Raw genomic sequence first — 27,425 nt, 5'->3', positions numbered from 1 at the left:
TACATGTAGATGAAATAGGTGGTTACCTCCCCAGTTTGATCTCATGTATTAGCAGTGGTACTCAAGGATTCCCTCCACCTCACCCAAAGACATCTTCACTGGCCTTCCATGGTACCCAAAATTTTCACTCTAAGAAATATGTTCCTTTGAATTGAAACATTGCATCTCTAAGATTTCCCAAAACGTGAACCTCTTTTAGAATGGCTCATCAAGCTAAAAGCATTCACGAGTCCCTTGATATGGATTCATTTATCAGATTGCTTTTCAGAGGGACTGCTAGCTGAAAACAGGGCCCTAAAACAGGACAGGTAAGTTGTGATAAGGGCAAGGAACAGAGCCAGAGCATGGGGGAAGGTAGTCTTGGATGAGGGTCGCTGGAGTTGGAAGACCTGAGAAGTCAGTGACAGTCAGGAGTGTGCTCTGATGTCTAAAGCAAGAAGACCAAGGGAAGAGGAGCAGGAAGGGCAGACCATTCTTCAATGTCAAATGTTTCTGGCCAGGAATATGAAAAGAAGCTGAGAACAGCATGAAGAACAAGTAAAGGGCTGCAGCCACCACAGTGCAGGCCAGTCAGAGTCTCATGATGCCAGGTCACTAGAAAACAGCTCCAAAATTGGCATATGTCCTCTTTTCCATCCCTTACCTCACAAAAACATAAAAGGAATAGATGGTACATTATGTTAAGTGGAAGAAGCTAGACATAAAAGGACAAATATTTAACGGTTCAATTTATATGAAATATCCAGAATAGGTATTCTTGTGGTTGCCTGGAGCTGAGGGAGGGGAAAAATGGGAAGTGACCACAAATAGGTATGGAGTTTCTTCATAGCATGATGAAAATGTTCTGGAATTGAATAATGGTAAAGGCTACACAACTCTCTGAATGCACTGGAAACCACTGAATTACACATTTTAGAAGGGTGAATTTTATGGTATATAAATCATATCAATAATTTTCTTTTAAATTAAAAAAGAAGAGTACATGACCCTTTCATCACCTGGATCTTGAGAAAATCAAAGGTCAACTTAAAGACTTTATCATTGGAAGCATGTCTTGTGCTAAAAAGATTTGAAATTCCATTTCTTTCGCCTCCTACCTCATGGCAAGCTTCAAGTTGGTCCATTGCCAGGTGGTGGTGCCCACGGATGGGCCCAGGCCCTTGTGAAGAGCTCACACACTGACACCTCAGCATGTAGTCAGTTGGTAGCTAGATAGCAGACTGACTTTGGTGGTGGCTCAGTCCTAAATCCTTAACGAAAAGTAATTCTGAGACAGAACAAGGTCACACACTGGAAATAAATTCCGTCATTTTCACTTCCTCCCTCTGAGATGTTAATGAGAGAAGCTGCTCTGCATAATATGGGACATCTTTCCAAATTCACAGTGACATTATTGGCAGAATCAGAAGCAGCTGCAAGAAAGTCAAACCATCCCCCTCTCACTCCTTGCCATCATGTAAGAATTTCAAAACCCTTTGTAGCCACACAAATGGTTCTGTACCATGAGAATCTGTTGCTGATGAAACCATATTTTAATGAGATCCTTCTAGTACTTTCACAACTAAACTTCTTTCAGGAGGAGCACCTATGCCACGGTGATTACAGCTAGCCTCAAACACACTCATTCTATAATGTAGAGGCCACAAAAACAGGCAAGTGTCTAGAGACAAGGAAATTGAAAGAGGTGCAAATGAAAGTTTCTAGAGACAAACAAATTGAAAGAGGCGCAAATGCCTGCGGCCAGGTTTCTAATCAGAGCTCCTCATCCTTATCAGTTCACCTTTGTTTCAACCCACAGGATACCTACCCTTTTGAGATGAGCAAAGGAAACAGAAAAGTCAGTGAACCTTGACCTGTGGCCCAACTAGTAAAATCTCAGAAAGGTTCTTTTTAAAAAGAGTTGAATCTGCTGTAGCAGATAACTTCAGATGAAAAATTTTGTATATTTTCTTCTTCCCTGAGATTCCAAAGAATAAGACCATTTCCTAGTTTAGATAAAAAAATGGTTATCTCTATGTTTTCAAAATGACATAGGGCCAGATTTAAAAGGATTTTAAAAATTAAAATGACCGTATTTCACAGATGATTATAGCCTTTTAATTCTGGGCAGACTTGACCCAAAGTCAGGCCTATACACAGACTGCACTCCCTGCGTGAGAAACCTCATACCAGGTCCCATCATGAAATGCCCTAGGCAATACCCTGTGCCAAGAGGCTTACAGATCAGGAGCCACGAAAGTATTGTCCTTCTTCTGGCCCAACAGTCCTCTAGTGCCTACCCCAGTTGCCCTTTAGAGCATGGATGGCTAGAAGACACAAAGCCCTAATAGTTGATGTACAATGTGTTTTATTGAAGTTGTTTTGATCAGCAGTTTTGATGTCAGGGATATTCTGTCATGGTCTAAAAGAAAACTCTTACACTTTCAACTTGTTAAGGAGCTTTTTAATATTGCTAAGGAATTTGCACAACAGATGTTCCTATCTTATCTCTGAGATCAGATAAGTGGCTTAGGGTTAGTGTTGGGATGTCTGTCTGTACACACAACTTGATAATAAAACAGTGATTTTACACTTTGATAGAGTGCTTATGGCTATCAAACCAAAGCCTAAAATGGTTAGTCCCTCTGCCGTGGCTGCTTCTTCAACCCCTAGTTCAATGGTTCCTAAATTTTATTTTGCATCAGAATTGCCAGCCAACTTTGTTAAAAGTAAAATTTCCAGGCCCCACCTCCACCCAAGATTCTGATTCAGTAGGGCTAGGGAGAACCCTAGGAAAGTGCACAAGTGCAAGAATCCAAGTGATTCTGATGCAGATGGTCCAGAGAGAGCCTTTTGAAAAATCTGCCTTAGAACTTTGCGCATCCGCCAAACAAAATATGCAATCGCCTTGACGCCATCTTAGGAGGCAAAGCCTGGAGGGATTGGATCAACTTTGGCTTGCACGCCTGACTAAATGATCCCCATAGAGTCTCTCTAAATGCCGCAATCCGAGTTAGGAATTGGTGTGTCTGGTTAGGTTTGGCTTGTTCAATGATACTGATGACTCTCTGTTTGCTTTTGCTTGCCACTCGTGGATACCTTGTGCACCCTAGAAACAGAGATACCAGACATAGGTAAGCAAATCGCATCAGCAGCTACCTAATGCCACCTCTTGCCTATGAGACTACCTCCTAATAATGTGTTAATAGGGAAATTTTTCTTCCTAAATAAGGTTAAAGAATAGTGTGAACATAAATTTGGAAGTTATAACTCAGGTAAGTGCCTTCCAAAAGAAGAAGGGTCCACTATGTAGGATTTGCTGGAGGATCAAAACATACTAAAAAGAAAACAATTCATAAGTGAAAGCTGACAGTTGAGTACTTCATGGGAAAGCAAGGCCTTAAGTTTCATTATGTTTCCCTAAGGTGATAACACAAATGAGTTGGTAAGTTCAAATAGATTTGATGTTTTCAAATTGCAGGTAGAGAAAGAGGTAATACAGCAATCTCCCTAGATCCAGAAGTACAGTTTTCAAGTGTATTAAGAGACAGTGACCATGATGACCTTCTTTAATACACTTTTTTCTTTTTTTCTTTTATGTGACCTCACTGTTTCTATTTCTTTCCACCAAAAAGAAATAATAGGAAAACCTTAAACTGACCGTTTGCAGACAATGGTACATAGCTCTGAAATTAATCATAATGAATATTTCTATTCAATGTGTTTACGCATTACACTTGTCAAAACTGTTCTAAATTACCTGAAATTGCAAAGGAGAAAATTGAATTTGTTCATTCCCGAATGCCAATTGTCATCAAAAATGGCACTGATGGGGTTTCTAATCTGGATTTCATTTGGGCAACGCCACTTCCTAAATGCCAGTACAGACGATCAGCCTTGCTACTTTGGCATAACTGATTCCTTAAGCAAATTAAGTTGGTTGTCAAATTGCTTACTGGTAAAATGTTGCACAGTATTAATTATAAACATTAATTGCCCATTTAACAATCTATGTGATTTTTAACTAGCATGAATGAAGTGATCTTTGCTAAGTTGAAGAGCATTGCTTGAATGTAAAACTAACCAAAAGGTGATAGTAAACCTAACACCCAAGTTGTAAAAGAAATCTTCACATATCTCAAATTGCAATTTGCATTGAGACACAAGGGATTAAAGCAAATTGGAATATAGTCCAGTGGTTTTTTTCTTTCTCAGGTGTGGCTTGTTTTCAGAAAGTAGAAAGAAATCAGCCTCAAAAGAGCTAAAGTACACTTGAGAAATGGCATGAAACGGCAAGTTACATATTGATAGGAGGGACCTTCCTGACTGCTGGCTATCAAGAAAATAACATTGATTAGATTTCACTTTGGTATGTTGGGCTATTCTATTTTCTAAAGGCCAGTACACAAAGTTTGAGAACAGCCTGGCTGAGCAAAATAGGACATGTTGCTCATTAGAAAGCAGGAACACTGATTTGTTTTGCTGCCTTCAGAGCAAGAGTATTCTGATGGTATTTTGCACACAAAATCACATATAATCTAGTCTAATCTTGGTCCAGGCCCAAACTTGTTAGTGACCCCGAACAAGCTCCCTATGTGTCTGGGTTTCCCCAGCTGAGATTTGAGGAGATTGCTAATTCTAACTTTCCTCACAGGCACACTGGGGGTATTCAATAATGAATGAATGTACTGCATTCCAAAGTGCTTTTGAGCAAATAGCAAAATAGCATTTCTCTTGGAAAAATGGCCTATGGACTCTTCCTAAACAAAGCATGACTAATCTGACTGAACTGAAACTCCACAAACTGGCTATCAAAGTATTGTAGTTGTTTCAAAGAAGGGTTGTGACCCCTTCTTTTTTCTAGAAAGATCTGAGCACATTGGAAAAATTTTATTCTGAAGGCAAAAATTTAACTATATATGTAAAGACTTTTACTCAAACCCCTACTGAAGCAGTTTTTCCCAAAGAGATGCCTTGTCTGGTATGGCTACCAAATCAATTCTAGAGTTTGTTGGGGCCCTTCATAGTTTATTTACAGCACCTGTTATGGTGGTTCCAGGGTTGGAGGTGTCCCTGGAATCTACTGGATTCTCTTACTTGATGAAGGTAAGTAGGAAACAATTAAGTATTCCAATTGAACCTAATTTTTTCCAATTAAAACTATAAACAGTCTCAAATTAGTATTTGCAGGCCTGATTATTATTAACATACATAAATATGCTTGGAGGGCAAATATAATTACAAATACAATTAATAACATTCCAGTCCTTAAAGGTATCTTGATTGTTCTCACCACCCTCTCCCGTCCATTTTGCCTAAGTAGCAAGGCCTGAACTCTTTTATGTCTTAGTTTTATATCCTGCAGTTCAGTTTAGTTTAGCACGTACTAAGCACCAATCCTGTCAGGCCCTCTGTTGGCACTGAGAATAGAGAGATGAATATGGTTCCTGCCTGCAAAGAGCTCACAGTGTAGTTGGAGAGAAAGACATGTTAGGAAAAAAAATAGTGCTTACACCCAGCACCCAGATCTTGGTTTCTAATACCATTCTCCAATAAAGGGAACCAGGGGGGTCTTTGGAGAAATGGCTGCTTCTAGGATTGGGGCAGGGGGTATAGCAGTTGAGCCCAGAGCATCTGGTAGTGCCAGAAAGAAAGGAAAGGCTAAAAAAAAAATCCCTCATTGATGGGGATATGGCAAAGGGACACATGAGTCAACGAAAAGAGCTCCCAATGGCTAAAGCTGGAAGAACTTGAGCAACAAAATAAAGTAGCATTGGATTTAATGCAAAGTATAAAATAAATATCCATGAGTCCATACTGATATAAATAAATGGTTGAATTAATAATAGATGGAGACGAGATAAAGCTCCCGTTTAGAAGAATTCCAAATAATTTATGTAGATACTCCACCCTCAAGGAGGTGGAGCATAACTGTCTACTCCTTAAGTGTTGGCTACGCATAGTTACTTCCTTCCAAAGAGTAAAGTGTGGAAAGTAGGGGAGAAAGAGTATCTTCACAGCGAAGAAATCTGACGAACACTATTTCAGCCAGGAGATCAAGGTCAAACCCATTAGTGTACATCATGTTGGTAGTATGTACCCTTGATATAATTTGATCAGAATGGCACTTTATTACCTCTATGCTCTTCCTCCCAAAAGCCTATCACCCCTGTCTAACTGTAAGAAAAAACAATCAGACACATTTCAGTCAAGGGTATTCTGCAAAATACCTGACCAGTACTCCTCAAAACTGTTAAGGTCATCAAAAACAAGAAAAGTCTGAGAAACTGTCACAGCACAGAAGAGCCTAAGAAGACATGACGACTAAATATAATTTGTTATCGTGGATGGGATCCTGGAACAGAAAAAGAACATTAGGTAAAAACTAAGGAAATCTAATAAGTATGGACTTCATTTAATAAGTTTTAAAAATAATGCTAATACCATACGATAGGTGCTGCTAAGACACAAGTCCCTCTTCTTTACTAATTTCTCTCCTTCTGTTTCTCCTGTCATAACACTTGGACTCATGGTAGTCATATCCTGTCTACTTATCTGTCTCTCCCACTAGACTGTGAGTTTCATAAAGAAAGAAGCTGTGTGTATCTTGCACACAAGTAGGTCTCTAGAACATAGCACAGTTCTTGGATACATTGTATGCACTTAATAAATGATTTTTAATGAATTAGTAAACAAATACACAATACTGAAATGGTACCAAGGAAGTAGTTCAGATGAGAGATGATGAGGCCTTAGAGTAAAAACAGCGGAGATAAAAAGAAGTGAGCAGACTGGAGAACAATTTAGAAAGTAGAATTTAAAAACCACCTTTCACTGGATGTGGGAAATGGTGGAAAGAAGGAAGTAGAAAAGAATGACTTCTGGTTTCTGGCTTTGACAACTGGGTGCTAGGCAGAGGTATGGACAATGAACATATCAGAGATGAACAAGACAAGATTGCTGTCCACCAAGCTTTATTGCAACTGGCAGGGCAGGAGAGGGAGATGCAAACAACGCATAAACAAATAATTTAATATGATATGTAATCCCCAGAATAGAGGTAAGATAATGCAAATAACCCAGACTAGAGAAGGGAAGACTGGGAAAGCTTCCTTCAGGAGATGATGCCCAAATAAAGCCTCAAAAGACATGTAAGAATGAATTAAGAGAAGAAAGGCTTGGCTAACACACCAAGAAACATTAAAAAGTTTTTAAAGATGGGAGCCAAATGATCAGAATAACTCTGCAGGCAGCATGGGAAAAAAATGATTTAAGATTTCAAAAACACATCCTACATATCGATCTATAGAAAATATTCCAGGCCAGAGATGATGAAAGATAGAACTAATGTAATGGCATAGGGATGGAAGATGAGAATGTTTCTGAAAGTTAGTTTACAGACACAATTGCATGTGGAGAGCAAAAGAGGGATTAGGGATGACTTCCACATTTGGGGTTTGGATGATGTCAGTATTACACAAACCTTAGGTTCAAGTAAAATGTCTCCAAAACTAAGGTTATTGTAGCCATTGAAAAACTAAAATTAGGAAGAATCAAAATAATAAACAAACTCAGCCATCTATACAGATAAAAATAACTTGAGATTCCTTGTGAGTATGTAATAGAAAAGTTTCAAGAATGCCAAAATCCAAACAAGGTAACTTTAGGGTCACTTTTAGGAGGTATAACTATGCGATTACACAATCATATGATTGCCATTATAACTTTAAAAAGGTTAAATATAACCAGTTCCATTATGTCCTGAAAGAACAAAAACCAGATTAGAAAACTGTGGTAGTCAATTGAAAAAGGGAAACTTGGAAAGAAGTTTGGCAGTATGTCTCCAGCATGATCCTCCCTTAGCGACACTCCTTGAGCTTTGGACATGCCTTTCAATTGACAACTGGGGCCTGGGAGGATGGTATTGTCCACAAGCAAGGTGAGAAGCCCAAGAGGAAGGAAGTAGGTTTATGAGGGATGGGGAAAGCAGGAAAAGAAAGTAACTTCTGTTTTGGATATGTTGAGTTTGAGGTGACTGAGACACCCAGCAGTGATCTAGTAGGTAATTGGATAACTGAGTATGGAGAATAAGAGAAAAATGACCTCCTGAGATTTCCTGTCTTCTGTTTCTTTCTACCCCCAAATGGATGGTATCGGAATGTCAGCATCATTATGAATTAGCAGTATACATTAGATTTGTTTCATACCTAGACCCACTATTAGAAAAACAGAGAAGTATCCATCTCCTTGATACTTAAGAAGGAAGATAAATGAATTCACTCATCTATCAAAAGATTTTTCCGTTTGTGACAAAAGGCTGAGCCCAGGGGGTTCGTGTTGAAAAATTGCCTTGAATAACTTTACTTTTCTCTTCCTTAGCACAAGTCCTGCTCACAAATACTATCTGGCTATGGACCCTGTGTCTGAATCACTCTATCTATCAGACACCAATACTCGCAAAGTCTACAAGTTGAAATCTCTTGTGGAGACGAAAGATCTGTCCAAGAATTTTGAAGTGGTGGCAGGAACTGGTGATCAGTGCCTTCCCTTTGACCAGAGTCATTGTGGAGATGGTGGGAGAGCATCGGAAGCTTCACTGAATAGCCCTCGAGGTAAAAAAAAAAAAAAATATATATATATATATATATACCCTTGGGTCATCTAAAGATTTTATTTGACTTTACAAAATCCCGAGACTGTTGCCACACTTTAGCCCATCCACTAATCTCAATATTTTGCCTCTGAGAGCCAAAATATTGAAGTCTGTCCCAGTAGACACATCCAAGGCACATAATGCATTTTTAGCCAATATTCATTAGTATGGTTATAGCTGTTATTAAAAGAATGAAATGCTTTCTTTTCTAGTTGATAAATAACTATTCGCCAGAACCCTCAGAGTGCCTCCCTGGCACCACAACCCACCCCAGAGTTACCTCCTGGAAACTCCCCACAGTCCAGCAACTAAAGGGTTAACCTGACCCAGCAGAGAGCCTGCAGACCCCTGCTTTGGCTCTTCAGCCTGCATTGCTTGGGATAAGGTCTGTGCCTACCTTCTACCACTGCTAAGTATGTTGAATATCTCACAGACCCTAAACATTCCTGACTTTTGCTTAACAAAATTATGAATCTTCAATGAACCTTTCTTCCATTAATTTTTCTAAATCATTCTGGAAATTACTTATATTTTCAGTTGATATTGCCTCTAGAATAATAAATTCCAGTTTTTTTCTGTTGCCTTCTGTGGGAGTTTGGCCTTATTTTTATTTGTCCTAAATTTACTTCTCAGTCTTCAAAGACCAACCTTCAATTTAATTGCCTAGAATCTAGTGAACAAATCTGTGTCTCCCAATTAACTTCTGGATTTTTCTGGATCATATGCCAATCTTAGGCCACAAAGTTGAAGGATAGTCAACTTTTAAGTCTGTCATCATATATCATTGACCCTGTCATCTTAATTATTTAACTGCTCTTCTCAGTTCCTTCTCCAAGATGTTTGTGTATGTGTGTGTATGTGTGTGTGTGTGTGTGTGTGTATCTGCATGCATGCATACATGCGTGCATTTATGTTAGTGATTTTAGAAATTATTCATTTTACTGGGCTTACAAAGCCAGTGTTTTCTTAGTTATTATACAAATAATACAAACATTTGTTGCAGAAAAATTAGAAAAGGGAGAATAAAAAAATTTAATTAAAATCACCCATAAGCCTACTACATGTAGAAAACCACTGTAAACATTTTAGTATTTATCCTTCTAGACTTTTCCATGCATATCAGATATTTTAATTCTGTAACAGTAGAATCATATTATACAATGCTGTTCTGTAACCTGTTTTACACAAGGTATTATGAACATCTTTCCATGCCAATAAATATAGTGAGGTCAGTGTGTTTAATTTATTAGATGGTCACTTATTACTTTAAATTTTAAGAGGTTACTCTTTAACCATTTGCCGTTTGCTATATTGGGATTGAACTCCTACTAGTATCACAGTTTAAAGATTTCACTTTCTTCAAGGCCTTTGTCTTTTATAAAGCCCCTCTGGCTAACCCCATACCATTAAATCTGAATTTATTTAACAGTGTCTACACTACACAATTAGCACTTGATTTTATTTTGCCTTCTTTTGCTTCCAATGCTTTCATGAATGGGAGATTTTTTCTACTGAAATAAGTTGCTTGAGATGGGAAATCACATCTAATATTATGGAATCTTCCCCACTTCCCCACCAACTTCTAGCATGGTGTGGGACCCACTACACATACTTATTGTGTAATTGATCAATTAAGTAACTCTTATCTATGCCAGGAATTCCTAAAAGGAATTTCAATGGTGTTTACAGGGGGTGATTTATTTTCCCTAAGGGAACACAAGCCCCCCCCCCCAAGTATTATGGTAAATTTTTTCTTTATTTCTCTGTGCCAGCTCTTTCCTTATACATAGTGGGTCCACAATAAATATTTAATGATTGAATAAATAACTCGGGTGCAACATGTGATCAGCTCATCTTTCAAGAAAATACATTAGGCTGTGTCTCACCTTTTACACAGGTTTAAAATTCTTGAGGGTATTATAAAGATTTCTGCATGAAAAATAGAGAGGAATCAAGCTTGTATTGTGCCTTAAATTGACATCCTCCTGAGTTGCTGCTAGTTTGAAAACCATTCACCTCAACTACCACATTCAACCTGCCACACAGAGAATGAATATTTTAGCTTTTCCAAATAAAGCAAATAATTGGTTCACTGCAGCTTTTTTTTTTTCTTGGAAAGCAGCAGTAATAAAGTACTGATGAACAAGATTTACATGAACTCTTGAAGCGTCAGTAATGAGAGTGCTGAAATTTATGTATCAAAGCTAATATTAAACTAAGTTTTTCTTCTTGTCATAGCCACTACTACATTTTCCTTTGTCTTGATTTACTCATCTTTCTATCCAAGAGCTTCCTTTGCCATAATCTGGTACACTTCATTCATTCCAAAGCAATAAGAGAGCCCTGATAACATCTGGCCCAGACTTCAGACAGCTAAATGTCTAATCCATCTGGGACAGCTTACACATAACGTTCCTGAAGCTGGTGTTGTCAACATCTGCTGTGATCCAGTGAGTGAACTAGAATGCTTAAAGGAGTGGGATGTGTGGTTCACACTAGGTAGCCACCACATCTCCTTCAACCGTGCTAACAATGTTTGAAGACCCTGTTAGTGATCTTTGTAATAACTCAGATGGCAGAACCTATGTCCAGCCATCAGTTGCTCTGAAAATGCTGGTCAGAACACTTAAGTGCCTAGCTATGGCACCTATCTCCATGCTGAATATAGTCAGCACTCACCTTTGTCAGTGAATTAGGAGTGAGATTCTCTTTAAATGAAATGCTGCAGGGCGATTTCATAGACTTCCATAAAAGGAAAAAACATGCAAAAATTTATTACAGTGTACAAAATGAGAGGAGAGTATTGCTAATTGCTCATTTCATCTTTGAGGTTCTCTTACAGATTCGTTGTTTCTCAAGAAAGCCCAATTTGTTTGTTTTTTGCTCTAAAACTACCCTGTACATCAGCTCCTTCTTCCTTCCACTTAGTAGACAGCAAACATTTAATGAATTTCTTTAAGGAGAGGTTTGATTTTTCCCTCTACCTAGAAGCTAATAAAGAAAAGCTGTAGATCAGTAGAAAATGGAAATGTACATCTAGGGAGCACAATTTCTAGGTTAGGGAAAAGAGCTTGCTCCAAGACTTTAACAAGCAACATATTGCAATTATAGGAAGGTTCTCCAACATGTCCTTAATTATGCAAGGTAAGTCAAATAAATGTTAATCTGTATGACAGCTAATTTACTCTCTAAATCTATTCTAAAAATAGGATGAAATAAAATTTGCTTTTGAGATCATTCATTCTAAATTCAGAGTAAATTATCCAATGGGGTTAAAAACCAGTCAGCGAAAGGTAACAGGTCAGAAGCCATGAGAATTTTTTTGTTTTTGTTTTTGTTTTTAGCAATGGCAGCAAGTTTTGGTAAATACCAAAGGAGGGAGCCTGGACTTTCTTTTTCAATACATGTAATGCCCATGTTTTCTTTCAATGACTCCGTGCAAGTCACTGTACCTCACTGTGGTTTCATTTACCCGAACACGAAGATAGACAGGCTGAGTGGTGCCATTGACACCACTCAATGGTGTCATAATTTTATGACATTGGGCATTTAAACACTGGGTCCTGAAATTCCTCAGTTGTAAACTGAAGGGGTCAGGATGATCTCCCTTTCAGCTCTAGTGTATTAAAATAACTGTAACTATAACTTGTTCAGTGCCTACTGTGTGCCATACACTGTGCTAGATATTTTACACAGTTTCTCTGATGTTCACAACAATGCATGATGTAAATAGTATTAGTCACATTGTACAGAAGAGGAAATAGAGAATCAGACAGGTTAAGAAATTTACCTGGACATACTACACATGTACCACTGAACCTAAAATAAAAGTTATTTTTTAAAAAAGAAATTTACCTAGTTTCACACAGTTTACAGATAACAACACTGGAATTCAAACCAGGTCTGCCTGACTCCGAAAAACCCATGATGCCATTTTTTTTTTTTTTTTTGAGACAAAGTCTCGCTGTCACCCTGGCTGGAGTGCAGTGGCACGATCACGGCTCACTGCAACCTCCACCTCCCGAGTTCCAGCGATTCTCCTGCCTCAGCCTCCTGAGTTGCTGGGATTACAGGAAGGGGCCACCACGCCTGGCTCATTTTTGTATTTTTAGTAGAGACGGGGTTTCACCATGTTGGTCAGACTGTTCTCGAACTCCTGACCTCGTGATCCGCCCACCTCGGCCACACTTTACTTCACCATACCACACTGTCTGCCTTTCTGCTAAAATCTATGATCTCTGGGAAGGTTGGAAATATTGGGGAAAAAAATGCTTTTCAATCTGAGGACATGTATTCAATGGGAACAAAATATTTTTATTTACAAGATAAATAACTTTTAGTCTAGTTTCCTTTTCCTCTTAAAACCATTTCTCAGATTTTTCTGACCTAGTAGTGTACCCATAGTGCACTACATAGATAGCATTTACATACTCTGTAAATGTAATTATTCAAATAAATCTCCAGGAAACCTTGTCACTTCTCTTTGGAAGATTCTATAATTAGAAACTTCACCAAATTTTCCTTAAGGGACACAGGCAGGAAACCTTCATTTTATTAAATTTCTTGACTACAGTAGTAACTACAAATTTTGTTTGAAGGAAAAATGGAAGCGTCCCCAAATAGAATTTCATGTGATAGCCTCTGGGTACTTCTCCTGGGAGGAAGTCTTTATCTGATCCAGTTTTATGCACTTTGATCTGAATCTCAATAAAGAGAAACATTTGCCATTTTACTCATCAATACTTCAACGTAATGGGACAAAGAAAAAAAGTTTAGAAAAGAGGTTGATGGAGTACTAATCCCTGGCATTGTATATGAGTTTGAATTGACTTTGAAAGATGCTTTTAAAACATGTATGGATGATGTAGTTGAAACTTAGGTTCCATTTATTATTTTTACTGCAACTTTCTTTAATTCTACAGAGAACTGAAACTAATGAGTCATGTAATAGATGACCAAGTACTTAAGCAGAATGTGAAATGGTACTAGGTGGGGATATAAAATAAAATTTGTGACAAGCTGGATGCATTTATTTTTTTAAGTAGATACGGAAGGTGAAGGAGTGACTGGACAGGATGAAATTAATCAGTGACTTAATTTGGTTCTCTTGGACCTCACCAAGGGTTATATCTCTATTCTCATGTACATCTGCAGGCAAACTGACCTCAGAACTCAGCAGGAGCAGAACTTAGGCAATATCCAGACAAGTGCAAACAGCCTCTGAGCTGTTCCATAGGAAGGAAATGATCCTTAAATCTTGACGGCTTCCAAAAGTGTTTTTAGGGTATACATGACACTAACCTTACAGGATTCATCTTAACTTTATTGGAAATTAAGAAATCTGGGAATAATAAAGTCTAGACACAAACAATCTGTTTTTGTCCCTATCCAGGTCTAGCTGAAGTACATCCTGAAGCCCTACTCATTCTCCTGGCATCTGCATGCTATTGTGAAAAGTTATATTTGTGGTTAATGGAAAGATGCTAAGGCTATAATCAGTGACTTTTTGCTGATGTCACTGGTGTCTATGAGGGAGACAGTGTAGTAAAGAAACAGACGTAGAATGTTCTTTTGGTTCTCCTGTTCAATGGAAGTGGTATGGATTTTCCTAAATTCCTTTAGCGTATGATCCATCTTGGTAACAAAGCCATTTAGATTGACACTGGGGACAGCCCTCAACAAAATTACGGGTAAGCCATAGCATGGATAAAAAGAATGGTATATTTAGGAAACTGCAAATAATTCAGTATTCTTAGAGTAAGAATATTGGGGAGTAATAGGAAAGGGGGGCAGAAGCAAGAAAAGGAAGTTTGGATTTTATCCTATAGGGAAAGGATTTGAAGCAGGAGAGATGTCCACCTTGTGCATGCGTTTTTGATAACGTTGGCGACAGGGTAATAAATGCGCTGGAGCAAAACTGGGGCAAATAAATGACAGGGAGTACTCATCTGTATAAGATTGGCAATGGAAGAGGATCTAATGAAGAAAACAGAGCAGAAACCTTCAGGAAAAAGGGTGGTGGACCAAAAGAGCACACTGTCCAGGAAGCCAGAGAGTAGTTAATTTCAAGGAGGTGTGAAAAACAGTATCAAGTGTCACACATTTGTAGCTATTGCATTAGGCAATGAGGAGTTCATTGGTGACCCTGCCATTGGTGGTTTGGATGGTGGTAGAGGTGGAAGCCAGATTTTAGTCATTTGATGAGCCCATGAGAGATGAGAAAATAAATATCACTGGTGAAGCTCACTCTTCTGAGAAGCTTGAATGTGAGAGATGGAGTGATAAATCGTGGGAGGCCAATGAACTCAGGAAGCCTTTTTCTATAAGGGGAGATGTGGCAATGCTTATCAGTCAATGGAAAGATAAAGAAGACGGGGAATAAATCAAAGCATGGAGGAAACTGGAAGGAAGTAGGCCTAGAATAGGAGGGGAGACTGAAGCGATTATTTGTAGGGTATAGGGATGAGGATCAGTTTGTAGTAGGAGAAGCTAGAAGAGTGATGATTCTTCGTCTTGATAGCCTCCGTGTTCTGAGAAGTGGATCTGTTCTGCTTAAAATGAGGGTGTAAGTGGGAAAGGTTTAGGAGAGGCACTTACTGAAGCCTTCCTTCTCGGTAAGACAGCATTCTACCACCCATGGCCAAATTCCTAGCCCAGTTTCAAGACATTTCTTATGAGAATTTTACTCCAACAACCTTGTTTTAGAATCGGAAACATCTTGAAAAAAAATATGTTTGATAAAGCCTTAAAATTCAGTCAAAATATTTGTTCTTTATCCCTCAATGACCTTGTGCTGTTTTCATTTAGGGGGGGTTTCTGTCTCAAACACTGTTATTGGTCTCTCAGCTTACTGTAACTGCAACAGAAGAGTTAGTGCCTATTATGCAACCAGAATTAGAGGTTAACCTGTTTTTTATGCACAATTCATGTAATGCATCTGCTTAGGGTAGTCAAAAGATTTTGGCCTTAGATTATGTCAGCAACTGGAACTTGAGGACCTTCCGGCCTGTTCTGTTGCAATCCCAAAGCCATAAGCTGTTGATGAGAGAAGTCAGACAAAAGGAAGGCACTTACATCTAGCCTTGGCTCATTGCCTGTTTGGTCTAGGTAGCATCCATGGTTGGAAGACCTATATTAAGTTTTTTCAATTTTTATAAAGCCACAGATATATTATTAAATGACTTTTTCTTCTGCATTTGTCTTAATTTTCATGTATGCATCAGATTCTAGCAAGCACAGAGGTAATATTTTAGAGGCCAGATAACATGGTAGATAATTTTTCAGGTTTTTGAGTCAAACAGAAATGGAGGCAAATCCCAGATCCACTGCTAATTAAATGTTTAACCTTAGGCAAGTCACCTAACTTCCTTGAGCTTCAGATTCCTCATCTGTAAAGTTGGAAAACTGGTAATAGTGCCTACACAACAGGTTGTTGGATAATGTATGTAAATTGCCTGGTGTGACACCCAGCATAAAGTATGTTACTGTATTACATAACAGTATTACTTACTGTTATGATCAGTCTTGCTGTTTTGTTGCTATGGTCATAATAATTATAATAGTGACCCATATATGGAATAAGTTACTTTGGAAGGAAGGAAACATTATGTCCTTGTAGGTCAATCTGAGACTTGATAATTTCTAGGTAGGATGGGTGCCACAGAAGAAGCAAGAGTCAAGGTAGGATGGAATTCACATGTTGTATGTGATTTGACTAGCCGACCCCTCCTCACCTTGAGATGCAGCAATTCTAGTGTTAGTTCCTTGTACATGTTATATTTTGGGGAGCCCCACAAGGCCCATCTAACTAAAGTAATTCCCTTAGCAGCGTACTATTTCACAATTAAATTCATTCCCATAAGGATTTTCTTCAGATGCGAACTTAGTATGTGGTGCAGGGAATTGTCTAGGAGAGCAGCATATTAATTCTTCATTAAAACACTTTATGGGGGCCTGGAGGGAATGGAGCAGAAGATGGATATGTTTGGATTGACAAGATCACCTGAGAAAGACAAGCCTAGGTGGGAACCACTGAAGGTAGCATGGAGAAGTGTGGTGCTAGGTATATGGCAGAATAGCTGCGAAGTGGGAAGAGGTGGAGGAATAGCACTGATATACTTCATCTCCACAGTATTGTCTAGAATGAAACTTGGATGCCTACATGCAAAGACTGACAGCTTGGAATTCTGGTTCCTCTTTTTATTTAAGATCGCTAGCCAAAATAACTTTGCTTCCCTATCACAGCTCCTCAATGTCACACTTTTCTTATCTGCCTCAGCTGATGAAAAAGAAGAGTCCTCCCCACCCCTGCCAAAAAAGTGACAGAGATCACACACTAATAGGCTGCAAATCACTTAAATCATATTTTGAGTGGTGTATTATGGTAACCTATAAATAACTAATTGTGTAAAATTGCTTTAGTAGTTTCTAGGTGGCAGCTTTAATTAAAAGCACCAGAGACATTTAGAAGTTTAGAAATGGATGGCATGTAATTTGCCCTTTTACCAACCATAAAATGGTAATTAAGTAATTTGATTCACTTCTTCCTATTAAAAGTTTTATGAGAACAGCAAGTTCCTTCTAAATACAGTTTCTCTTCAGCAAAGGTAGTACGTTTGCTTTATCAGTCTTCTCCAGCAGGGTAAGATGTTTTAATGTACAAATTCTTCAGAAGTTAATTAGGACATTTCTGTCCATGCAAAATGTTTGTTTTTAAGATTCTAAAACATAAAGCTGTATTAGAGTTGAACTTTGATCATGGCTCCATATTACTCCACCATCAATACAAGATGGTCCAGTAATTTCACAATTACCAAATGCATGGAGCTGACTATAAAATTAAAGAAATTGGGAAGTCATTTCCTGGTGAGTCTAGCATGCTTTGCTGATTTTTGAAGGAATCTGAAGTCTACAGTGTGTTGACTTCCTAGGGAATCCAGAATATTCACTCTACACTAGCAGAGTCATAAAAGATCATTTTAGCTTCACTGATCCTCCAGAAATACTGGATAAATTAGTAGTTGTATAGTGTAAAATTCAAACAACATGCAGCAAACTAAGATTTCTTTGGAAATCCATGAATTTAACACTGTCACAGGCTAAAACGCAGCTGGAAATAGAGTAAAGAAGTTCATTTTTTATTTTATAATTGAACAATTGATTGCATTTTTGGCCACTTCAGCCCAGGGTTTATAGATGTCACTACTCAGGGCACTTACAACAGCATCATTAATGACATAAGTTATATGCAACATAAAGACAGCTTCTGGGTTTTTTGGTTGGGAAAAAAAAAAAAACGAGGAGTACCTCATAGCCGCTTTTTTTTTTTTTTTTACGTCAAGCATATGTTTAAAAGTTATCTAAGCTGGACAGATCTAAGCAGAAAATAGGGGATGTTTGAAATGTCTCCTCTTCATCCCATCTTTCAGTGACTCCCTGGCTAACTCTGAGCCCCTTGCGGCAGCCCTCAGTCTATCTCTCCTAGATAGAAATCCAACTTTTTGTCTCCTCTCTTCCCTAATCAGAACTGGGTGGGTATAAGTGGCATACTGAAGGGGGATGGGACAGTGGAAGAAGTATTTTATCACTGACATTATTTGGAATTTCCAGCGAATGTTGATAGTTAAAGCAGACCTACTATTCACCAGGTTTATTATTGTTTTTTAAGATTTCAACAGAAAATGCACTTCCCCTTACTCTCTATACCCAGAACCAACCACTCCCACCTGCTCCCCCAAACCTTGGTACACCCCTGCAGGTATAAGGAAGATATTCACAAAATAGCATTCAATGAAAAGTTCAGGACACAAAGCTGTATGTACTGTATGCTGCCTCATCTGTAAGGGTGTAAGGGTAATATATATATTATATATTATATAATTATATATTATATATTACTCTATATTATGTATTATATAAGTATATATTATATATTACTCTATATTGTATATTATATAATTATATATTATCTATTACTCTATATTATATATTATATATTACTCTATATTATATAATTATATATTATATATTATGATGTATTATATAATTATATATAATATATTACTATATATTATATATTGTATATTACTGTATATTATATATTACTGTATATTATATATTATAAAATATGCAGTACTATATATTATATATTACTATATATTATATAATATATAGTACTGCATATTATATAATATATAATATATATTACTACATATATAATATATAATATATATTACTACATATTATATAATATATAATATATATTACTACATATTATATAATATATAATATATATTACTACATATTATATAATATATAATATATATTACTACATATTATATAATATATAATATATATTACTACATATTATATAATATATAATATATATTACTACATATTATATAATATATAATATATATTACTACATATTATATAATATATAATATATATTACTACATATTATATAATATATATTACTACATATTATATAATATATAATATATATTACTACATATTATATAATATATAATATATATTACTACATATTATATAATATATAATATATATTACTACATATTATATATGACAATATACATTATATATTACTATATATTATATATTTCTCTCTATGTATATAGAGAGAGAAAGTTTGAAAGGGAGTATATGTAAATGTTAGCAATGATAATTGCTACATAAGGGCATAAGTAATTATAAGTGACTTTTATTTTCTTCTCTTTAATTTTCTGAGCATTTATTATAATTCAACAAAAGACCAGATATTATTTTTTGAGTTGATGTCTAGTTATGAAATAAAGTGCAACTTTTGTATTTTTCTTAAAAATACATGTATGTTATTTTCTCACATACACACCCTGTCTTGTCCTATGGCCCGATTTCTGAGGACTCAGCTCTCTGTTTTCATAGATGACAGCTCTCCAAGAAGGAGTGTCATAGTACTGATGGTTGACAATGGGTTACTCCCACCTGAGCATGTTACAGGAGACCTGCTGAAGGGGCAATACCGTAAGTCAAGGAAGAAACCTAAATGGAAGACCTTGAAGGAATCCTGGCAGGCCAGTAGTAAAAGATATTTAAATTACATTTTTTTTTTAAAAAAAAGAGTAGGAGAAAGAAGAAAAATTTAAAAGGCATCTAGATAAGCACTCTTCACATTGAAACATAAAAATGTAAAAGTAATAAATGTCTATGGTTTGATAGTTCAAACTGTATAGAAAGATACAAAAGAAATTTCAGGCTTCTTTGCCACAAACACACATACCCAGGTCTCTCTCTGTAAAGATAACCAATTTTAACAGGCTTTTGAGATTCCTTCTAGACCTATATATATATTTTTCCCTTACATAAAAGGAAACCATACCGTATAGATTACTCCTCACCCTGCTTCTTTTATTTAATAATATGTCTTGAAGATCTTTCCATAAAAGCAGGTACATTTCTACCTCTTTGTTTTTAAGAGCTGCACGATATTATAACATATGGATACATCATAATGTATTAAGCCGGTTGCCTCTTGATATACTTGTTGCTTGTTTTTAATCTTTTATTATTACAGTGCTGCAATTAATAACCTGGTTCATATATTTTGGAGCACTTTTGTGAGTATATACATAGGGTTAATTTTTAGCAGTAGTAGATATTGCCAAATTGTTCTCCCAAAAGATTGAACACATTTACAGTCTCACTAATAGTGTATCAGAGTGCCAGTCTGCAATACCCTCAGCAGCTCTCAATATAAACCTCCTAATGTATGCCCATCTGAGCAGTGGGAAATGGTGTCTTGTAGCTTGTAACTTTAATTTCCATTCCTTTAATTATCAATGAATTTGAGTCTCATTTCATATCTGTTGTGACCATTTGTATTTCTTTTTTGGTAAATTCACTTTCATATCCCCTTCCAGTTTTTCTACTAAGCTGTTGTCCTTTCTGTTCTGGAAATTAAGAAAAACATTCCTTTGTCTTTCATATGTGTTCCAAATATTTTTCCAAGCTTGTCATTTTTTTCTCTTTTTTTAACCCTATAGAATTTTCTAACTTCATATAGTCAGATTTATCAATATATCTTCTTAACATCTCTAGAGTTTGTGTCCAGCTGGAAGAATCTTCCTGTCGTAAAGATATAATATATTTAAGGCAGGTGGGCAGACTTTTTAGTGACCCTTAAATCATACCATGTGCCTCTCCAATTTGAGCCCTGTGAAATTTGGAAAACTTAGGAAGTGTTTGCAGTAGTTAAAACCAGAGACTTTGGAATAGTACAGATAAAAATGGGTTCAAATTTATTTTGAATCCATCTTTGAGCCACTGTTTTGTCATCTGTAAAATGGAAATAGTACCTACCTTCATTATGGGTTTATAGAGGATGAAATGACACAAGATGGGTTAAACAGTGCCTGGCACAGATTAAGTACTGAATAAAGTATGATGATGAGAAAGAGGATAAGTATTAAAATAATTTTTTAAGCTAGTAACTATTATTAAGTAGATTATTTTCAAGATTTGTAATAAACATTTTGTTTTCAAAATTGTTTGACTGCATTCAAATTTTCTTCTTTCAGACTTCATTGATTGTACAGACACAGCCCTAATTTAATTCTGTTTACGTGGAAAATTCGTTGTTCAACTAAAGGGGAAAAATTGCAACATCAGAGAGATGAGCTAGAGGGTGCTTGACTGAAGAAAAGTGTATGGACAGTCACAAGTACACACATGCATAAGACATGTGCTATGATATTAACTATAGTATAAAAAATAGAAACAACCTAATAATCCATTGACAGGGGGTTGGTCAAATGATGGAACATTTATACAACAGTAAAAATGAATGAGCTAGATCTACATGTAAAACCATTAATAGTCAAAAATATAATGTTGCATGGATAAAAGAGAAAATTGCAAAAGGATACATAAGGTGTAATATAATTTACGTGTTTTTATTGTGGTAAAATATACATAACAATATTTACTATTTTATTATATATACAGTTCTGAGGGATTAAGTACGTTCACATTATTGTTTAGCCATCACTGTCATCCATCTCCTACATAAATTTTTAAAGCACAAAAACAATACTATATATTATTCATGGATATATACACATATGTGGAAAATTTATAAAAACATGCATGGGAATGATACACACTAACTTCAGGACAGTAGTTACCTCTGGAGAAGGAAGGAAAAAGAGGATAGGGATAAGGAGATGGGATTGGCTAGATCCATATCATTTCCTTTTTAAGAAATAGATATGTGCTGGGCGCGGGCGCGGTGGCTGACGCCTGTAATCCCAGCACTTTGGGAGGCCGAGGCGGGCAGATTACAAGGTCAGGAGTTCGAGACCAGCCTGGCCAACATGATGAAACCCCATCTCTACTAAAAATAAAAATGAATTAGCCAGGTGTGGTGGTGGGTGCCTGTAATCCCAGCTACTCAAGAGGCTGAGACAGGAGAATCTCTTGAACCTGGGAGGTGGAGGTTGCAGTGAGCCAAGATCACGCCACTGCACTCCAGCCTGGGTGACAGAGAGAGACTCCATCTCAAAAAGAAAAAAAAAAAAGAAAGAGATATGTGAAGCAAATGATAACATCTATTAAATTTTGGTGGTGGATGCATGATGGTCTGTAATATTATTTTCTGACTTTTCTAACCACTTGAAATATTTCCTAATTTTGAAACATTTTAAGTCAGAAGTAGGGTTTAGAAATATCAGCACTTTGGGAGGCTGAGGCAGGCGGATCACTTGAGGTCAGGAGTTCAAGACCAGCCTGGCCAACACAGTGAAACCCCATCTCTACTAAAAATACAAAAATTAGCTGGGCATGGTGGCGTGTGCCTGTAATCCTAGCAACTCGGGAGGCTGAGGCAGAAGAATCACTCGAACCTGGGAGGCAGAGGTTGTGGTGAGCTGAGATTGCGCCACTGCACTGCAGCCTGGGTGACAGAGTGAGACTCTGTCAAAAAACAAACAAACAAACAAACAAAACTAGGGTTTAGAAATCAACTTACAAATGTATGCCTGACTATTCCATTTCAAAAAGTGATTTGTTTTGTTTTGTTTTAAATAAGACTTTCACTCCTATAGAAATGATGGTCAAAATATTTAACATCCTGTAAGGCACAGGTACCAACATATGAGAACACACACCAGTTTTGGCCTTGGAGCAGGGTCATCAAGGACCCCTGCATTAATCCATTATTTTCTGAACAGATTGGTTTTGAAGCTCTTCCATTAGCTGTAGAGACCATCACATCAGCACCTCTAGTATGTGCCCATATGTGGAGTTTCCTAAATGGCTGACAGTGAACTTCCTGAGAGAGCCTCCGTATAATGAGTCAGCTTTATCGTTGACCGAAGAAAGTCACTGTTCCCTTGGGAGTGAGTTCTGGCCCATTTAAAGTTTCCCCCTGAGGAATCACAGGCTTAATAACTCAAATGGGAGGTTATCTTCAAGCCTCAAATATCAAAGCCTAGCCAGGAAGCCCCAGTGTTATTTGCTCTATTTTTCTTCCAGTTTCATTTACTAGCTATTCCATTTGATTTTTCAAAAAGCTTATTAGACTGTTTAGGGGCAACACAATTTTCAAAAAGCTTATTTGACTGCGTTTGGGGGAAACAGTCTAATGGGTTTGGGGGAAAAGGAAGGTGGATAGGTGCCCCATTTTACCTGTATTTACTCAGGAAAGGAAGCTGACTACAGTGGTAATTTCTCTTAGTGGGCAGGAATTATTTCTCATTTTGGAAAGCATCTCTAACCCGAGGAAATTGAAGCCACAGTAATAGATTGATAGGTCTGCTTTGTCCCTCCCCAAGCCAAAATCCATCAGAATAGATTCTGCTAAGCTTACCTGTATTGGTTTTCATAATCCTTTCTCTGTGTTCTCTTGAGCAAAGTAAAATCAGAACTGCAGGCAGGCTACTATTGGAGCCCTATTTAATGAATTGGGGCAAGATCTTCCCTTTCCCAGAGTAGTAAAACTGGGGACATTTCCAGGGAGAGTGGACAGAAGAACGGTTACTTTGAAATCTTCTGATTTTCACTTGTTATACTTGAAATTTTGAGAAACCACAGATCAACAGTTAGCACCCTAAAATGTTTCTTTCTGTTGTACTTTTCTTACGAATGCTGGGCACTTTTTCCCAAGTATATCTGATCTAATTTTAACAGCATGACATTATTCAAATAATGTATTGAATGTTAAAAAAAATACTAGCCAATTTACAAATGACCAAAACCACTTGCTTCTGCTTTGGCCCTAAAATGATATCTTCCTAGTTCGTGGAAATGCTGGAGATGTTTGAGCTGTTGAATTAAGGAATGAATCATTGTAGTTGTAACAATGGCATCTGGAAGTATTTTCATACAACTCAGTTTTGTTTTGTTTTAATTCCTTTATCAGAGTCACTGCCTGTTATTAATTACTCATTTTTAAAATTGCTTAAATTGTTATGTTTCTAAAATAGACCTTAATCATCTATTTTATGAACATATAAAGTGTGTTTATATATATAAAGTAGTCTTGTATGGCAGGAACTATGCTAAATGCTATAGTCAAACACCACAACCATCTCTTGTTGCAGCACAAACTTACTGGTTATCAGACAGGAATCCAGAGATGCCATTATATTAATTAATACTTTAAATATATTTATTTTACTGATGTCAACAACACACTAGTGTCAATGGCCCCAGCTTACTATTCATAAGATTCCCACTGGTTTTAGCTACTGTAGCACATCCACATCATGCGCCTGGTATATCTTGTTAGAAAAAGAACCACATTCACTGAGCTTTATTGTTTTGTTAAATTTTTCAAGCAACAAATTTGGAAATCATAAGTAAACTAAGAAGATATGGTCCCTGCCCTTGAGTGGAATATTATCTCTTTGGGGAGACATGGGAGGACTCATTAGAAAAGACTAAAATACAGAATTAGGTTGCATGCATAAACTTTAAATACCACAGGGATTCACAGACTGGAGAGCTGATTGGGGTTTGGAGAGAAAAAAAAAGGGGAAAAATGAGAACAGGGAAGAAGTGGAGAAAAAGGAAGGAATCTGAAAAAGGATGGGACGCAAAGGTAAAAAAGAACTAGGAACTAGATTCTAACCTCTATTCCTGATGGGTTAAGTGAACTCCAAAAGAAATAAGAGATCAAAGAATAAGGCATAAATAAGATGTGGCACGGTGGCTCAGGCCTGTAATCCCAAAGATTTGGGAGGTCAAGATAGGAGGATCACTTGAGCCCAGGAGTTCAAGACCAGCCTGGTCAACATAGTGAGACCCCATATCTACAAAAAAATTGTTTTAATTTGCCAGGTGTGGTGGCATGCACCTGTGGTCCCAGCTATTAGAGAGGCTGAGGGGGAATGATGTCGGGAGCCCAGGAGTTCGAGGCTGCAGTGAGTTGTGATCATGCCACTGCACTCCAGCCTGGGCGACAGAGCAACACCCTGTCTCTATAAATAAGTAATAAAACCAAAACGTAAATAAATACTAACATCACTTGTGTTGAGCTTTCAGAAAGATTTCACACATAGAAGTTATTTTATATGGTCTTTACAGTCATCCACTGACATGAGCAGCTCAGCTTTTCTACTCACCATTAGACAAAGGCAAAACCTGAGGACTGGGAGACTATTTAAATTTGTTAAAGTCACAGTCAGTCTCACAACTGGATCTTCTGGCTTCTAGCCCAGACTCTTTCCTCCACCTCTCATAGCTCTGATGAACTTGTCTGGGTATTTGAGTTTAGAGGAAAATAGATAGGGAAATGGCCTTGGAAACTCCAATCTCAATCAAGACAAGGCTAAGGAAGTCACCAGCCCCCTTTGAACAAAACATCCCAGCATTTTAAATGCCTCTCAATGTCACGTTCTTGTGCCCACAGATTGTCACACCTGTAGGTCAGAGTGTGGAAAGGTAAAAACAGTAAAAGAAGTTGTTTATCTCATTAAACAACTGCTTTGACTATTTTTCGCTTTTTGTTCCGCTGTCATATTTGTGCCTGTGTCTGTGTGTGTATGCTGTTGTTATATTCATATATTCTTGATTGAGCCCAAATCAGTTCTCCTAAACGTCTCTTGAACCTCCACTTAAAAGGTTTAAAATGTGTATTCACGCAGTGCTCATTACCCTGCCTTACCTTTTGCAAATGACTGTCTACCACTCCTGACTTTGTGAACTTCTCTTCTAGCACTAGCTTCATTAGTCAAGACATACGGATGCAGGGAGAATTTTAAATGGGCCCTCTGTGTTGTTTTTGAATGGGCACTACATGCAAATCATTATCCTAAAGAAATTTTAATTCTTCTTGAACCCCCACTTTTGTGAATAGTGAGCACTATTGGCTTAATTCCTCATATCGTGCTTTTATTGAGTATTCAGGACAAGGTATACTTAGTTTGCTTTTTATATTAGAACCTCTTGGTCATTCACATACCTGGAGATAGACTCATTTTCCCTAGAGTGCAACAACTGCAATTAGTTTTTTGCTGGTCCATGGGCAATAAATGAACTTTCCTTCCTAGGGCTAATTGTTCACTAAGGTTCTTGTGTGGCAGTTGTCTTCCTTAGGATGACAGAGACAGTTCTTTCAAATGTATCTGAGTAGTGTCTCAGATATCGTTGCTTGATGTTTGAGGAATTTCTAAAGGGGGAGATATAAAATATGCAGCTCAGATTTAGTAAACCTCATTTATCTTAGCCCATATATACTGAGAACCCTTAAATCTCAGCCTGCAGGCATCTTTTGAGTGGGAACTCTAACACAAAAATAAAACAAGACATGTGCATTTCAACTTGAACTAGCACCATCTACTTACCCCAATCTCTCTCTCTCTCTCCACACACACACACACACACACACACACACACCAACTTCTATAAAGCAAAGAAAAATAAATCACATTATTATCAGTGTCTGGTTTCACTGTTAAATGTTGAGACATTACCACCACCTTGGCCAAGGGTCTTCCTTAGCGAGTTGCACGGCATGGAACCTCATTTATTTGATTCTGTGTATGGAAACTTTAACCATCTTATAAAAGCTTGAAGGCTTTTACACCAATAATTTAATAGTGTAGTATTTCCCCTGAGCTAACAAAACTTTTTTCAACTACTGAATTGTCTCTATGGTGAATCTAACATAGGGTGCTCTCCTACTGACAAGGGTTACATAATGCTCCATGGACTTAAATCTTATTTACAGAACACAGAAAAGCCTAAAGTGTTCAAGCAGGGCCTGTGTGGAAATTTTTGACTATGATTCTAGGCTTAGAAAAGTCACTGTCAGAAAGAATTATAGCAATAACTAGGCAATTAAGATACCACTTAGCACCACCATAATACTTTATCTTCTTCAAAGTCCTTTCATTTCATTGGCTCTTGTGAGCTTCACACCATGTTACCTTGTGTAGTAGGTAGTATATAAGTTAAGAAATCAAGACACTGAGTGGTCAAATGCATTATCCAAAGTTCTACAGCTATTCTGTAAGAAGAATCAGCCTGAAAAAATCCTGAGGCACTTCTGTTTCTTCAGAACTCCTAACATGGTAAGGTCGGAAGAGATCACAAGATCACAAACAAAGTTATATTGACAGAACAACTGGATTTGTGTGTGTGGTGGGGGGAGCGGTGTCATGAGCTATTCATTGTAGCTATCCACATGGATCACATTTGTTTGCAGTTAATTTGATCCATGGTCCTTTGTCTGTTTGCTCTTGGTTGTCAACCCCACTTTTCCCATATTCCAATAATCACTAATTGATAGGGGACT

At 37.2% G+C, this 27,425-nt stretch overlaps 1 protein-coding gene across 5 annotated transcripts in view; it reads left to right on the top strand.

The window, feature by feature from the left end:
* TENM1 (teneurin transmembrane protein 1) overlaps positions 1 to 27,425 on the top strand; it is an 831,890-nt gene that overhangs the window by 717,624 nt on the left and 86,841 nt on the right. For 4 of the 5 annotated variants that reach the window (XM_055376889.1, XM_055376888.1, XM_055376890.1 and 1 more), the window contains 2 exons: positions 3,093 to 3,113; positions 8,359 to 8,591. In XM_055376889.1, coding sequence (XP_055232864.1) covers positions 3,093 to 3,113; positions 8,359 to 8,591 — 254 coding nt within the window. The remainder of the gene's footprint in view (positions 1 to 3,092; positions 3,114 to 8,358; positions 8,592 to 27,425) is intronic. The other variant, XM_055376891.1, reaches the window with a different exon arrangement.

This window comes from Gorilla gorilla, chromosome X (genome assembly GCF_029281585.2).
Source record: "Gorilla gorilla gorilla isolate KB3781 chromosome X, NHGRI_mGorGor1-v2.1_pri, whole genome shotgun sequence".
In the NCBI taxonomy this organism is placed as follows: Eukaryota; Metazoa; Chordata; class Mammalia; order Primates; family Hominidae; genus Gorilla; species Gorilla gorilla.
Note: the sequence above shows the minus strand (reverse complement) of the source record. Positions and strands in the feature narration are given on the sequence as shown.